Source organism: Nipponia nippon, unplaced genomic scaffold (assembly GCF_047370975.1).
Source record: "Nipponia nippon isolate SJK-2023a ecotype South Korea unplaced genomic scaffold, ASM4737097v1 scaffold_1, whole genome shotgun sequence".
Classification (NCBI taxonomy): Eukaryota; Metazoa; Chordata; class Aves; order Pelecaniformes; family Threskiornithidae; genus Nipponia; species Nipponia nippon.
The window spans coordinates 96373552-96389633 of NW_028262290.1; the positions used below are offsets into that span (position 1 = coordinate 96373552).

The window sequence follows — 16082 nt, forward strand, 5'->3', positions numbered from 1 at the left end:
TTTTGTTTGTCTTGGCGTGCAGGCACTGTAATCAAGTCTATATATTACAGGACTGTGCCTTAGCACAAATGGCAGGCATTTCAAACCCTATTTACTTAGGTTTCTTCCTTGCCCAACAAATTGTCTAAAAATAGATAATCAAGACCTCATACTTTACATCTATGTCATTCCCTTTGGCTTAAATGAGGTAAGGAATGCAGTTTTCTTTCCATCTCCTCTTTCACTAGCTGTTTGGACCTTTTAGTAGATAGATAAGTCCCCCTTTTTCCTTCCCCCTCTTTTTTGTCTTGCTTGTCAACAGCCAACAAGCTACAAAAGCCTTGTTATGACAAAGTCTTTTCCCTTTTGCTTCTGTCACACTTCGGTTGCCTGAGTTAAGTGCACTGGAATTGCTGGCCAGATATATCCTCTCCCATCCATGTTCTTCTCGGATCGTGGTAACCCACTGGTATTTCTGTTCCTACATAGTACATTTTAGCTGTAATGGCTTCATCCTTGGAATCACAGTCTAGGCTGGGTTTGGTTTCAGAAAAGGTTGATCCTACCTTCCGGATTACAGAATACTGGAATGGCATCCTGTGAGAACTTGATGGGATGCAGTTTTGTGGTACGTGGAGATTTAGCGCAAAGGGATGCTGTTGTCATCACATGCAGAACTGGGGTATTGCCATAATACAACTGCACCCTACAGGAATTGGTTTCTGAAAGTAGCTTTTAGACAAGTAGGACTAAGAAACGCTCACAACCACATACAACTATTTGTTATGCTTAACATTTCCTATGGCTCAGTTAGAATAACTACTGCGTTCTCCAATATTTAATTAGTACATGCATGGTAGAACAGGATCTAACTTGGGGTCAAATCTGTCTTTGCTTTGAACAGTTACGTCTTCACTGAATTGTACACAGTGCGCAAAAGATAGAAGTGTAGAGACATATATAAGGTAAAATTCTGAACTTGCTGAAATCCACAGGGATTTTCCCACTGGCTTTCGGAGGACTTGGACTTGAGTATTATGGTGGAAGAATGGTTAAAGAGTGGGATGGACAATAAAAGAAACTTAGGTGAAAGAAGAGTGGGAACAAGTTTTTAAAACCTTTATGAGCAAAACAAAATGGGCAGACTGAGAAGCAGAAAGGATTTCTAGACCAGAAATGACCTTGGGTTTAGTCATACTGAAAGTGAAGCCAGGAGTTGTAGAGATGTACTCAGGGTCTCACACGAGTCAGATCTTGTTCTGTTCAACTATTATTAATCTAACTAAACTATAACAAGCATCTCAACCATTTCATTAAATCAGGCCTTATCTTGTGGACTATCACAATGAAAGTAAAAAATGACAGACCCCAGTATAACACCAGGAGCAGTTAAATAGACCCAACTCTGCACCTGGAAGCTAAGCCACCTCTGAAGTGATGGTATGTCCCCAGGCAGGCCATGAGCATGCTCTGTTCCTTTGTTTTCTGTATAGAATAAAAACTACAGGACTTCTGATTTCCTACAGAAAAATAAAAGACAGAAAGAAAATACAAAAAGAAAGAAAATAACAGAGACTGAATGAGCAGGTATTTTCTTTATATGTTATTTCAGGGATAAGAAATAGATCTAAGGATGTTTGTGCTAGTTAAACAGTGTAAGTAACTACTTCACATTTCCCAGGGAAAGTAAACACCCCTAGTCTGACAAGAAGGCTTTTGAGGCCAAAACCCTCAGTTGTCTTTTTTTTTTTTTTTTTTTAAATGGCTTGTTCTTTCTCTGTCTAGCTTTGTCTAGAATTACGTAATCACAAACCCAACCCAAAATGCTCATTCCAACCAGATAGGGCAAAGGAAACATTACAGAGCAGGGAAGCCTTCCCCCTTCTGAGCCACCTTATCCATCCCTATTCTTGCAGTGCCACTGGGCTACATATGAAGCATGATCCGCTTGCAGCAAAGGAAGGATAGATGGTGACACGAGAAGTCAGGAAGCTGTATGATTATGCAGGACCGTTATTTCGCCACTGGGATACAAGTGTCGCTTAGCCACGGGCAGCTGGAAAGCAGTTCGTGAGCTCTGGACTAACAGTGACACTACTCCTCTACCCCCAAGTGCCTGACGTTTTGTGGAAAGAGTCACAGCTTTTCTAAGCGGGTCATCAGTTCTACCTGAACTGATTTGAGGGGGTGTAGAAAGGGACAGGAGATTAATTTGATCTCAGACTTCAAATCAGTCAGTTGTTGGAGATAGAATTAAAAAAAAAAAAAAGCGCACCATCAGATCCAGATCAAAATTTTCAAAGTCATGGAGCATCTTTGTCTATATCTTATACAGTTTCTTTTTCCTGGTTATTCTTAACCACCATGAGATGGAGAAACTGGCAACAGCTCTGAAAACTTAACTCTGAACTTTCCCAAAGTTTGGTTTTAGAGATCCTAAAAGCTTGGGCTGAGCTCAGAGACATATGGAAAAGCATAAAAATCTGTGTATATTTACGTAGGTATCACTCGCACATCTCATTCTGCCCACATTTAAGCATTACACAAGGTTATAGCATCAGAGCTCTTTTATATTCTGCTACCTCAATTCAGTAAGAAGATGGACTTCACTTCCAAAGCAAGTTAGTCTCTGAGTAAGTATATAACGTGTGACATTTGGAAATCACCTTTTCATTGACGTTGAAGTTATTTTTGGCAGAGGAAAGAAAGTTTTTTCCCTTCCTTCCCCCCCCCCCCTTTTTTTCTTCCAATCACACAAGATTACGGTATGTCTGCACAGTAATCTAATGCCCCGTGGGCAATTCGGTACCTTGCCCAGACGTTTTTAAGTAGAGTAATATTAGGATGAAAGCCTCCACATTTGTGTCTTCTGGGAAAAAAAACCTGGTAAAAGGTTAAACTTAAAATCACTGACTTTATTTAACACGGGAAAGGGGGATAGGCTACCCATTTTTTGAAATATACGGTTGTATTTTTTTTTTTTTGTATTTTTTTTTTCTTGCTTGTGACCCATCAGACAGACCGCCCTGAAACGCTGCCCTGCGACAACGAGGCACTCGCAACGGGCTGGAGCACGGGTGGGTGACATCCCGGGGAGAAGCAGCGATACCTGTCCCACACCGATGCTGGGCAGCCCGTACCAACCCGCCTTTCCCGAGGTACCGGGCTCGCACCCTCCGCCAGCGCCGGTGGAAGCGGGGGAGAGGCGCCGGGCGCCCCCGGCGCTGGCGGCGGGGGAGAAAAGCCCCTTCTACCCCCGCTCCCCCCGGCGAGCACCCCTGGAGCACCCGGCGGCTCCCCCCCGGCTTCCCCCCTTCGCTGTCCCCTCATCTTCCCCCCCGGGGGCTCCGCGCCTGGAGACCCGGCGCCGGAGCAGGCGAGGGGAGGCTTGGCCGCCCCCCGCCCCGGCCCAACGGCCGTACCCGCTTACCCCGGGGGGTGCCGAGGGGAGCCCCGAGCCGCCCGCCTCCTGCCAGGGCTACGGCCCCTCAGCCCGGGGAAGCCGCTGACGAGCCCGCGAGGCTTTGAACGCCCGCCCCAGCCCCAGCCCCAGGACGGCGCCCGCCCCGGCCGCGGCGGCGGCTCACCTTGTACTTCATGGCTGCGGAGCGCTGCGGGGTCGCCGAGCCGCTACGCCGCCTCTCGCCGCCGCCTCTCCGCGCCCCGCCGCCAGGCTGCCCCGCTCATTTGCATAGCGCCCCCCCCATTGGCCACGCTCGGGGACAAGGTGGGCCCTCCCCGGCCCCGCCCTCTGCCGCCCCGCCCCCCCCCCCCCCCCCCCCCCCAGCTGCCGGGGGCCCCGCGCGCGGGGGGCCGATGGGGCCGAGGGGAGCGCGCGCGGCGGGGTCGGGGTGCGCCGCTCCCCCGCCGTCCGTGGAGAAGGGGAGAAACCCCCCCCCCGCCGAGCGAGGGCCGGCGGCCCCGCTTCCCGCCACCGTGCCCTTGCAAAGCCGCACACCTCCGAGTTCCCCGCATGGAACGGACGCTCGGAACAAAAGGCCTTCTGTCTGCTGCCCCTGCCCCGGCTGCTGCCTCCAGTGCTGGGGGATTTCAGGGCCCGTCAAGGTTGAAAGCGCCCAGGCGATCGGTGAAGGCGGCCCTGGGAAGAGAGGCTCTTAAGTGACAAAGTAGCGAGGCATCACAAGTGCCTCTTGCAGCCTGGGCTGGTCCGAGGCCTGCAGGGCCAGGGCCTGCCCGCCAGCCTGAGCGCACGGAGCCCGCTGCGTGCTGCCAAACCCCTTCTGTCCATCCCTTCCGTAACGGCCCTTTTCTTGTGCGGCTTTTGGAGGGGTTGAACGCTTCATGCTGTTCCCCGTCTGGCTTTGCAATCGATATTTGTTCCTGTTTGTCCCCAAAAGATAATCTTTTAACTACTGCCTCTCAAATCAAGATGCCAAGTGTTCGCTTTGCCTGGGAAACTGCTATTTGAATGCTGATTAGACACCAGAGGCCAAGATGGCTTGGATGATCTAGAGGTGTCCGTTATAAAGAGCGACCATGGCAAATAAGGATTATTTGGAAGAGAGTAATCATTAACTCTGGTATCTTGGGGGCAGGAAAGAGCGGGGAGAATAAATGTGTGGTGATCCTCCATGCTTTTTAAGTCAGACTCCTTAATTGGGCGTGATTAATATGGTGCACATAATAGGAGTCTTTGTGTATGGGACATACTCCAGCTTGTTTAGATGAACAGGAAATAAATTTTCTCCTTTTTGCCCAAGTTGGATCTTACCTAACGTTTCTAGGTTGCAGATGGATTCAAGGATATTTCTAGTGGCCTAAGGAAAAAGAGCAAGGAATAATCTTGTACTACCAGATTACAAACATAACTTCATTCCATAGTACAGTGATATCCTTACATTCTCATGTGATTAATCCTCTAGAGAGGGATCCTATTGCTAAAATGGCTTCATGGCTTCTAAAGAATGTCATGCTTTTATCTGGAATCTCCTCCATTCCCTAGTTCCAGCATAAAATACGTGGTTGTACTATACAAATTTACTAAATGAATGCAAAAACAATTTTTTTCTATACTGTCGTCTTGACTGCACATGCTCTAATAGTTCATCGGTGTGAGTCCCTGTCAGTACAAAAGGTGTCTCGGTTATTAGTGAGAAAAGTGAGCCTCTGCTTTCTGCAGTGCAGAGCGTGCCTCCCTATGCAGTGCTGTAGCTTCACTGGCTATAGCCCTTCGTAGGGGTTTTTCGCTGGGTTTTTCCTTCCGTTTTTGTTGTTGCTGTTGATTCTTCTGATTTTCCAAGAAGATATTTGAAATAGATAATATTTTATATGTGCTGAGTTTGGGCAGCGTTGTTTCAGGTATAACATCAAAATAAATTTGAGTTTCAAGAGAATACAGCTCATTTATATGCTGTGTCCTCAGACGCTTTATTTAAGAAAAGAATTCTTCCAGTGATTATGCATAACCAGCTTACTATTAGGAGAGTGCAAATCTCTTTGGAGTGTTTCTTAACTGTAGAGTTTGACCTTTGATTTTCTTTTTGCATGGTGTTGCCCTTCGTACTCCAAGGATAAAAAATTTCTTCTGGGATGAGGAAATTTCTCCTAAGTACAGAGGATGCAACGGCTAAGGTGTTAGCATGGTATTGGACTAGCATCCAAATCCGGTTCCCGGAGTAAGCTCTATATAATCTCTTCATGTGGCTCCATTGTCATGAAGATAAACGCATTAACAATTGTAAAACCACATTAATAAGAATGGGATAAGTATCAGAGACAAAAATAAGAAAAGTAGAACCCTGTTTCTGACTTCAGCTATATTTAAATGCAGAGTGCATCTGGTTTCCAGTCATCCCACCAATAGCAATACTTTTCATGTAACTGGGGTTTTTCCTTTTTCAGAATGCTTTACGATCACATTATGAAACCTAAGCATATTTGAGAAGCTGTGCCTTCTGCTTTTGTTTTAGCTTGCGTTGCTTTTAATGTATGTAAAATGTCCCTGACTGATCTTAATGTGAGGTAACAGATGTGTTAATGTAAAATTCTAGTTGGGTTGTTCCCTTGCATATATTGTTTTGCCTTTATCGCTTTCCATAACTCCTATTAAAAACCTTTAATTAGATGCCACTGGAGTGACACTTTGGGCACAAAACCACAAAGTCCATCAGTGTTGGTAGCTATACTTTACAATTCTGAAGAAGCAAATACAGGAATTGGTATTTTACAGGGAGAAAAAGAGATTGCCATCGCATACCACCTCCTCAGTGAAGTCCCACTGCTCATTTTATTCACGCGCTCTCCCTCCCTCTCTCTCACCTACTCCGTTAACCGTCTTAGGTTTTCTTTGCACTTTGAGGGGGTTTTTAATTTCCCCAGGGGGTGAAATACTCCCGCTTAGTGTAACGCTTCTAGCAGAGCTGGCAGTGTGGCAGAGCTCCCCGATCTATCACGAGTAGCAGGAATTAGATACACCATGAAAGGGAGATTTGTGAATACGATCCCCTAACCTTGACACATTGCTCTAAGAAGTCAGGATCGTGGCAAGCACGCATTTGTGGTTACTGCAAGCACTTTGCTTTTGTCAATGACCTTGTCGACTGCCGTGCCTTTGCTATGTAATATTGTATTTCAGGCGTAGTCTAAGAAAGTTTTGAGTTGGTTGCCTTGGATAATCAGCTCAATTATACAATGGAACATGCTGATGCGGGAGCCACGACCTGGTATTCCTGATGTCTGTGTTGTAGAGGCAACTTGAGCTATATTGCCAGGATTTATAACTACAGGGCCCTATGGAAGTTCTCAGGAGGGTAATTCGTGTAATGTGTCTTTTTGCTTCGCAGCACAGCAATGGCTTGATTCATCGCCTCGTATTTTACGCCGCTGCAATTCTAGCAAAGTAGCAAATGGGTTCTGTGACTTTGTCTTGTGCCCGCATCAATGGCTTTTGTTTGTTCCTTTGCTTTCGCTGAAGGCAGTTAATATTACTGTCTGCTCATTTGGGCAACCTACTGCTCGTCTCCTACTCTCATACACCATCCTGGTGAGCTTATTGCTTGCTTTATTCCTCGCTGCACCACTGGTCTGTGTCTTCCCGGTGCCCTCCTGGGTGCCATTTGGGGTTCTGGGGTATTTGGGGGACGGCAGCAGGTGAAGCAGTAGGGCAGCCAAAGGCACTGCTCGTCAGCCAGGCTCTGCAGTCATCCACCACAGCCCTCGGCACACAACGTGAAACGGAGCTGTCGGCCGGGCTGGGAAGGGAACACCCATTGAGGCAAATCAGCCAGCTATCACCCTGTGACAATTGACAGGAGGAGAACACGAGACAGATATCCTGCTCTGAAAGGTTACTCAGACAAAAATCCCTTGTTCCTATTTCCCCGTGACACAACCTGAGAAAGGAGAGACACAGCAGAGTGTCTCCCTCACAGCTGAGAGAGTCTTTTCAGGAAGGGTCTGTGAGCTCTGTGTTTGGGAAACACTGAGCTATCTTTTTGCTGCACAAAGCCCTAACTGTCCTTTGGATAATGTGCAGCGTCTGCATCGCTTCTTGCTGTGATACTTGGCCAGGGGATTGGGATTAAAATTAGTTTTGTTATAGTGCCACTGCGCTTTGCGAGCACAGGAGTCGTGGTAATTAGCCTTGGTCCTGCCGCCTCTATAACGCTGCCCAGACTGGTTCAGTGGATATGCAGCAGATGGAATTTCTTCAGTATAGAATGGTTTTATACACACTCAGAGTGGTGGAATTTGCTTGCTTGGACAAATCTGTTAAAAAAGATGAAACGCTGCTGTTTCCTGACAGGAACGTTAACAAAAACTCACCACTGACGTGGGCAGGCTTCTGTGTCTGTCTGCACAGAAAGGCCCCCCTCTCCCACCTCGCCAGGAGATAATGAGAAAAAGATTTCATTCTCACCCAAAGAAGGGAATATTTTGCATTTCAGCAAACCAAAACAAAGTCTGCTCTGTTTCTTTTTTTTTTTTTTTTTTTTTTTTTTGACCAGTGATGGAAATCTTTTCAAGCAAGCGGTCTATTCTGTTTAACAGTAACAGAAGCCTGTCCTGGCAGAGAAAGGGGTGGGTAGCGATCACTGTAGTCGTCAGGTTTAAATGCAAGGGTCAAACTGTGAGAATAAAAATTGTTAATAGAAGTCTCTTTTTAAATTTGTCTGTCCTTTGCCATTCTACCTAAGACGCCTTTTAACCACTGAGCTAGTTCACTTGCCTTGGTCTAGAATTCTACGTTTCCTTTAATATATATATGAACTAATCTTACAGGCATCCCACCTCCTTTCACAATAAAGCACAAAAGCCGTTCACATTCTCAAGAAGGGCACTTTATGCAGCGTTTCTTCAGGAATCGCTCATTTAACTTTGTAAGTCAAGCATCAAGGCCCTGTTTAGTGACCCTCCTTCAGATAAAGGGAATAAACGCAGCTCCCTCTGTCCTCTCTGCTTTGCTTCAAATGCCAGCCAGAAGGAAACATACCGGTGTCCTCCCACCCGAAAGGTTTTGAAAGTGAATCCAGCCTTTGTTGGCTTGAGAAATCATGGAAGGCAGTCGGAGTTTAGATATTCTGGCACTGGCTATCGCTAGGCCACCAGCCTGACCCAGTGAATAAAAACTGAAAACTCTGTTCAGTTAAAAAAGAAAAAGGAGGGGAGGAATATAAGTACCGCTACAATTTTCACTTGTTATGAGAAGCAGGCTGTCACCTTTTCGGGAAGATGAACACGGGAAAAGGAAGCAGCAGAATCACTGTTAAAACAGCATGAGGGACCCATCTCACCCTGGAGAAAGGAAAGGAGAGAATGTAAAACTGCAAGCCAGTAAATTTATCTGAGGTCCAAGGCTGAGTACTAACTGCAGATGAGGATGGAGAAGAGTAGCTTTTCCAGGTCCACGCAGCACAGCCGCTCCCCAGCCATCCGGCTGGCGTAGAGCGCCTGGGTCGGGGGCACCTCACCTTCTCAGCAGCGTTGGAAGGAACTCGCGGAAGACGGCAGCAGTCGTAGCTGAGCTGCCACGCGCGCTTTGCAACGCCGAGGCAAATCAGGGCACTGCGAGCCTCAGTACGCGCGCTGGTGCAGGTAACGTTGGTGCGTTGGGTAGGAGAGGTGGCAGAAGCCGGTGGCTTCACGATGAGTGCAGGGCTGTGGCAGGCTGGGTCCCCAGTGCTTGTCTGCCCACGAAGCGGTGGTGTTGGGAGGGCAAGAAGAACGCACGGTATGCGGGGAAGACTGGAGAGGGAAAAGAACGTCAGGACGGAGCACGCACTGGCCTATTCCTTCCAGAGGTACCGTCAAAGGCTTATTCATTTCTCAAACAAACCAACCAGTCTAACAGTTGTGCTCGCAGAATACACTCCTTTATTTTCTCCTCCAGCACTGAATATTTTTAATACATGGGTTAAAAAATACAGGCTTGCTTCCAGACGTGTGGCGTGCATGCCATTCAACCTACTGATGCCAAAAGAGCGTTTTTTTCTTTTTCTTAAGACAAGCTGAGAAGCAACACAACTATAGAGACTGCAAAAGGCTTCTGTTCTCTCTGGTTCACAATTGTGTGGATGAAATACGATAAATGTAATACAGGGAGGTTTCTCAAGAGGAAATGTATGTTTAGACGTCACAGCTCGTTTAAGATGAAAGGAATCCAGAATTGGAACCGGAATTGCCTCAGACGAGAAACTTAGGCACAAAGCTTTGGCACGTTAAGCTTTTTATGCAGTCATAAGAAGTCATAGTGCCAGCATCCAAAAGTTCAGATCTTTACCTGAACTTTCTACTTGAACTTTCCCCAGTTTGGGCGAAACTCTGGAGCTCAGATTTTATCCAGGTGGATCATGTTACGTTATTCCACCAGGTATTAAAATAGGAGTGAATTGAGTAAGGTTTTTCTTTTCTTTTTGTTTTTGGGTTGGGTTGGGTTTTGTTTTTTTTTTGGTGGAGGCTAACCAGCCCACCACAACACTGTAGTCCCAGTTGTGAAACACCCCAGGCTCTTTTGAATACAGGCGTCCGGCATACGAGGTTTGTGGGAATGAAGTCCTGACTCAAATAGCACGTAACTCGCTCGCAAAGGAGTTCCTTCATGAAAGCAGGAATGTGAGTGTGGACGATTAAGTAGGAAACAGTGGTCTGGAGTAAAAAGGTTCACTTTCCTGTGACATCCTGTTGGATGTCTAGAAAGATAAGGTTTTGCAGACTAGCGTCAGTAAGTTGTTTTCTAAGCAGATGGGATCTCTCTCACCTCCATACCTGCACACATAGAGTAATATGCAGCAATTCCCATCCCCAGAAGCTTTGTCTTGAACATGGTAGTGCACAGCTCTGCTCTTTCTAGTCTCTGGTTCCCTGCTCCTGCCTGTTCTTCCTGCCTGCCTCTCCTTCCCCTCCTGCCTTCCTGGTCCTGCAGTCAACAGGGTGGGGAGCCCCGCTTCCAAACACACGTGCCAGCACTTTCCTCTGAATTTGTGAGGAAGGAGGTTGTACAGAAACGCGAAGCTACAAAATGGCATGTAAAGAGGGGCATGTGTTGAAGTCCTCACACGTCTATGAGATAGACTTAAAATAGTGCATCAAAATCCTTGAAATCCCATGAATCCTCTGTGCAGAGCCTTTCTGCATCTTAGCCCCATCTCCGGGAGCCAGGGCCAAAGAAACCCTTGTCTAAATACTCTCTCCTTCCCCCCGATTTGCAAAATGCACGCTGCTTTAACTTGGCAAAAACTCAAAACTGGCCCTAAAATACAATCTCTCCTGACTGTAAATTGTGAAGTTTTGCACATCATCCAAGGAATCGGCTTGTGACTGGGCTAGCCAACTGTGTCCATTTTGCTTGCAAAGCCTGTTATTTTAGGAACCTTTTGTTGCATATCTCCCACACTTCTTTTACCAAAGGTAATCCGCTGTTGTTATATTTTATATCCTTATGTTTTCCGTCTCCCCATCTCTCACCAGCAACTCTTTCATAGCACCAAAAGTCTTTCTCCTTGGTAGGGCCAGCAGCTCGGTTGCTGTCCAGCAACCAGTTCTTTCCAGTGGGAGGAGGGGAAGCAAAAATGAAAATTCAATAAAATGCAAATTAGGGATTTAAAAAAAAAAACCAAACCAAAAAAACCCCAACAATCCAAAGGGGAAACTCCTGGTTTGCCTTTACCACCAAACTTCCCATGAAGTCTCAGCCTGGAGGTGTTTCAGCCTGGAGGTGTTTTGAGGCTTGAGGAATTTCAGGGAAATTTGCTTCTTTTGGAGGTGTTTGGATGGAGGATATATGATAGGAAAGCAATAATCTTTTCTCTCTTTCACCTCAACCAGATCTGTGGAGGTCAGTTGATATCCATAACAACAGAGAACGGCACGTGAAATGTCTCACACTGACATATTTTTCTCTTCTTTGGGTGTTGGTGTTTAAGCTCTCATCTCATACTCAGAGTAAATTTGCATCTCCACAAAACTGCCAAAAATGGTTATCTTTGCTGACATCTAAATCTGTTTATGGTCTACTCTCCCAAAATCATTCTTTAAAGGAAAATGACTGATTTCCAAACCCCTCCTCCTCTTCTGTTATTTTTAACAAGCAATTCAATCCAATGTCATTTAAAGAATAGATCATTGCATTACTACGTGTTGCAGGACTCTCAGGAAACAATACTAGAAGAGAAGGAACGTGGGAACTCTGTTCCCTCTCTTTTCCGTTGCTATCGTTTGCAAACTGAATGCTTCCAGCAACGGGGTAGCCAAAGACGGGGTGAAAAGGACAGAGCACGTTCCCATTGGCAAAGCTTCCCTCGACCTCACTGGGACCAGGATTTGGCCCACGCCGTGTAGCATCCCTAGCCTTGGCTTTGACTTAATTGGCTCCTCATAGTAGATTGACTGCTGAGGGAGGCAGTGCTTGCAGATAGCTCGGCTCTCGGGAGTATCCACCACAGTTATTCTTCTGCGTGCTTCAGTCTGGATGATAGCACAGCTGATGGAAGCACCAGTCTTGGGATCACATGAAAGGAAGGCTGCACACAACCGCTTGCCGGTCTTCCCTTCAACACCTACGTTCTCTTCTCTGTCTGCCCTTTCCCTCACATCCCAATTGACTCATGGTGTTTGCTCCTGAAGTCTGATGAGGGCTTGAGTCATAAGGGTTGACACGAGGATTTGACTCCTCACCTCCTCAGAGTTCAGCCCTGTCTGGGAGCTGCGAGGATTTGTCTCCACATGTACTCACGGCTTTTGAGGAGGGGCTTAGTTCATTTCTTGTGCCATAGGGTCCTGGAGAATGTAGGTCTGGAAGCCATTGCTAAAAATCCCTGGGAGTGTCAGGGTACTGGAGAGGCTCTCTTTTAACTTTAAAGTTTTGAGATAGAGTGTGTTGGCTCTGGCTCTCTAGACAGTAAGCAGGCACTGCAAAAGAACCTTAGTCATGCTTTCAAGAGTAAGGCACTGTGGCATGCCGTAGTGAGCACGGCTGCTGTGGGATGGGTCCACAGTAGCTATTCCAGAAGTTGTTGCTTCCAGTGAAAGACCATGGTATGGATGAGTGTTTGCTCAAAAAGAAGACCATGAAGGCCATGTGTATGCAATCCCCTCTCCCCAGAACATAAGGAGTAGTCTGACATGACTATCTAGTGGTGCAAATGCTGGCTCGGAAACATCAAAGTCAAAGATGTGCTGGGAGAGCAGGTTTCAGGTATATATATGTAGATAGGGTCAAAACGTTTGGACTAAAGTTGGTGGAATAGGCTTGTGAGACTGGTCCTATCATTTCATTTTCCTTATTTCTCAGAGATGGATCTTCTGGTGCAGAGATCAAAAGTGGGAAAGCATAAGAAATGCAAGGCGCCAAATGTTGACTCCTGACCTGAGCACAGGGGTGAAAGAAGTGTCTGTTGGACCAAGCTGCATTTATAGGAGCTGTAACCACTGTGGGGAGGAATGGAGGGAGATGTTTCTTTGAATTTGTGAGAAAAAGGAAAGAGGGCAAGAAAAGGAAGATGGATAGAGAAATAGCCTATTATTAATCAAAATAATGAGAGAGAAATAGTCAGGGGCATTAGGGATACAAAGCACCCCACACCTTATGTGGATCAGTACAGATGATAGCCTTTTCTGTCTTTTGGGAAATCTGTTCCCCTCCTTACTTTGATATTTAAAACACTCTGCACTTGATAAATAACAAAAAATATGGTTCTTAAAGACCGAACCACATTCTGGTAGCAGCCAAGATTACTTTATGAAGACAGACAAACTTGTGTTAAATTAAAAAATATATATATCACGCTAGAAAGTTATGTAACATTCTATTTTAAAATCATCTGGTCCTAATTTACTAAATTTACTGCCTCAGAGCTAATGCCAAACTGCTACATTTGATTTATAGAAATACTCTAGCACATTTTTCCATCAGGCTATTGTAGAGTACATTTACTGCCTTTTTATTATTGTTAAAAATGCAGACTTCTTTAAAAGAAAGGAACATTTTTGAAGAGCTTATTGATAGTTTCTCACAGGATGCCAGGAGACATGCAGATAGTAAACAATGCTGTGTGCTTAGGAACATTCCACTCGATTTTCAACTCCTTCGCCATCTTTTTTTTTCTTTGTAATTGAACAAAGTGATCCATCTGGTAAATGGATGTTTGAAAATGTCCGGTTTGTGCCAAACCACTTTTCTTAAGCACAGACTACATTTTTTTCCGGCAAATATTTAAACAGCAGCCGTAGTGTGATGCATTGCTAACCATTAAAAAAACACACGCAAAACCCAGACAGTGGGCAGGGGGGAGTCAGGGTGGAAGAAAGCTTAACAAATACTCCATTAAAAATCTATCTAAAAATATCATTCTAAACAACCCTCGTTCTTCCTCTTTCTCTCCCTGACAAGGGTTTCCAAATGGGAATGACTGCTAGGGAGTAGGACCTACGCCCTGTGTTCAGTAGAGTTATTGAACACGTGCTTAACTTTACGCATGTGCTCAAGTCCTTCCTTATTCATTTGTATGTGTGTGCTTCACTGAACCAGATCCTTGATGAGTCTTTGTCCGCTTGCGCAACAAAATTGTGTTCCAGAAGAGTTATGTTTTTCAAGATTTTGTGAAGTCATTGTAGTTTTTTTCCTCCCTCATCCATCTCCCATTGAACTTATCCACAAAGTTTGCACCATCTACAACGAGTTCTTGAATTTCATAGAATCATAGAATGCTTTGGGATTGGAAAGGACCTTTAAAGGTCATCTAGTCCACCCCCCCTGCAGTTGGCAGGGACATCTTCAACTAGATCAGGTTGCTCAGAGCCCCATCTACCCTGTCCTTGAATGTTTCCAAGGATGGGGCATCTACCACCTCTCTGGGCAACCTGTTCCAGTGTTTCACCAAACGGTGAAACAGTGTGAACGGTGGAAATTTATGGATATTGGCTGGAGCTCTGGTTCAGGCCTTTCCCTAATTTTTATTCATCTCTGTATACTGATCTTCTGAACCCAGAAGTGCCAAAATAGCACAAGCAGAGGGATTTTTTCTCACATTTCCAGCTTGAGTAGAAGTGGGTGGTATTAGACATCCCCTCTTCTTCTGTGGTAAACTCAGACTAATTCAGATCTAATCTAGCATCTAGTCGTACCAATACCTCTTCTGCAAAAGTCCCCGTGCAGTTACTTGAAACTTGTATTGCCTGCTTTCATTTTGATACCTCTCTTTCCTCATCTGTCTCTACAACTGCTCTCTGTTGAGTCTTAGATTCAAATTCAGAGTCTCCTGAAGTCACACAGCCAACTAACCGACTTCAGGGGCTTTAACTTCAGCCCTGTTTTGAGTCCATAAACTCCCTCCCATTTTAAAGCCCAAATCTGAATAATTTGGAAGCTCAGGGGATTGATATTTTTTGCCTTGATGCAGCAAGACATCAGACTCTTAATGCCAGCTTCAAATAAGCATCAATAGTTTTAAAGTGTCTGGTCTCAATAGCAGTACTTCCAGATGAGTTGGGTTTGCACAGCTGAGGAGGCCATTACTTCAGTAAAAGAATGGGAGGGTGTAATCCCGGTCCTAGCAATGCTGATTCAAGCGTGGCTGTGGCTCCACGGTATCATCTGTTTAGTCTCAAGATAGAGAAGACTGAGCGAGCTATCCCAGCCTTACAATGCCGAGGCAAAATTTATGTCTATTTTGCATCCATGAGTGCCTTGCCACTGCATCTGCTTGTAACATCCCAAGATTTTAGGGCATTTCAGTTTTGTGAAACAGGTTACTAGGCTGTTGTGGGTTTTGTAGTTGTTGTTATGGTTGTTGGAGAAGGACTGTCAGAAAAGGGGAACTGTGTTTGTTGCCCACCATGAAAGGCTCCTGGCTGAGAAAATTTTCCTGCAGCTCATCAAGTACAAGTCCACCAAATCTTCTCAAATGCTTCTGTGATACAGATGCATGAGAGCCACTAATGAAGAAATGGACCGACATGAAAGGGAAAGAGGGTCGCAGCTGGGAAAAAAAATGATTGAGCACTAGTTTTTGTGGGCTGGCATTTGTGTTTGCAGGTCAAAGTCAGTGCAAAGTTGTAAATGTTCTTCTGTGTTCTGCTCTGGAAAGGAGATAACAGCACAAGACAAGCAAAGCGCTAAAGTCTAAATTTAATTTGACACACCATGAAAATGAGACAATTGTGTGCTAGCTGGTTGAGGTCCAGAGATGTCACCTCCCATCACTATCATTTGTTGAGTAGTTGCCAACATTTGTCCGTTTTCACAGCCCCGTCAATGCTATAGAAGACTATTTCTGGGACTCCTCACCAGTCTGAGGAAGAGTGGAGCTTTGTTTTTCGGGAGCTAATCCCCTTAAACTGCTTCCTCTTCCCACTGGAGTGAGGTTTTCTTACTGCCTTTTTGTGTGTTTTGTTTTGTTTTAATGACCAGTGTTCTTGGGGCTGTTTCCAGGTCTCCCTGAAAGGTCAGGTCTGCTTTTCTCTTTGCTTGCCACTCATATGGTGAGTAGCAAGTGCTCCTCCTGCCCCCTTCCTTCAGGCTTTGAGGCAGCTCTGTTTGCTGACCTCAGTTCTGGTCTTTGAAGTTAACAGTGGTTGTTTCATTATTTCACTCCTTAGAAAAAAAAGGGAGTTCCTTAAAAACTTGTGAATTGATATCCCTTCTTGCT

General features: G+C 45.5%; 1 protein-coding gene across 3 annotated transcripts in view; it reads right to left on the reverse strand.

Moving 5' to 3' along the window:
* Positions 1–16082, reverse strand: part of NEDD9 (neural precursor cell expressed, developmentally down-regulated 9) — a 104635-nt gene that overhangs the window by 34880 nt on the left and 53673 nt on the right. The window contains exon 1 of one of the 3 annotated variants that reach the window (XM_087763300.1): positions 3567–3623. The exons of the other annotated variants lie outside the window; for them this stretch is intronic. Within the exon in view, the coding sequence (XP_087619426.1) occupies positions 3567–3578 (12 nt within the window). The 5' untranslated portion in view covers positions 3579–3623. Of the gene's footprint in view, positions 1–3566; positions 3624–16082 lie in introns of those variants that run through there. 3 annotated transcript variants of the gene reach the window in all.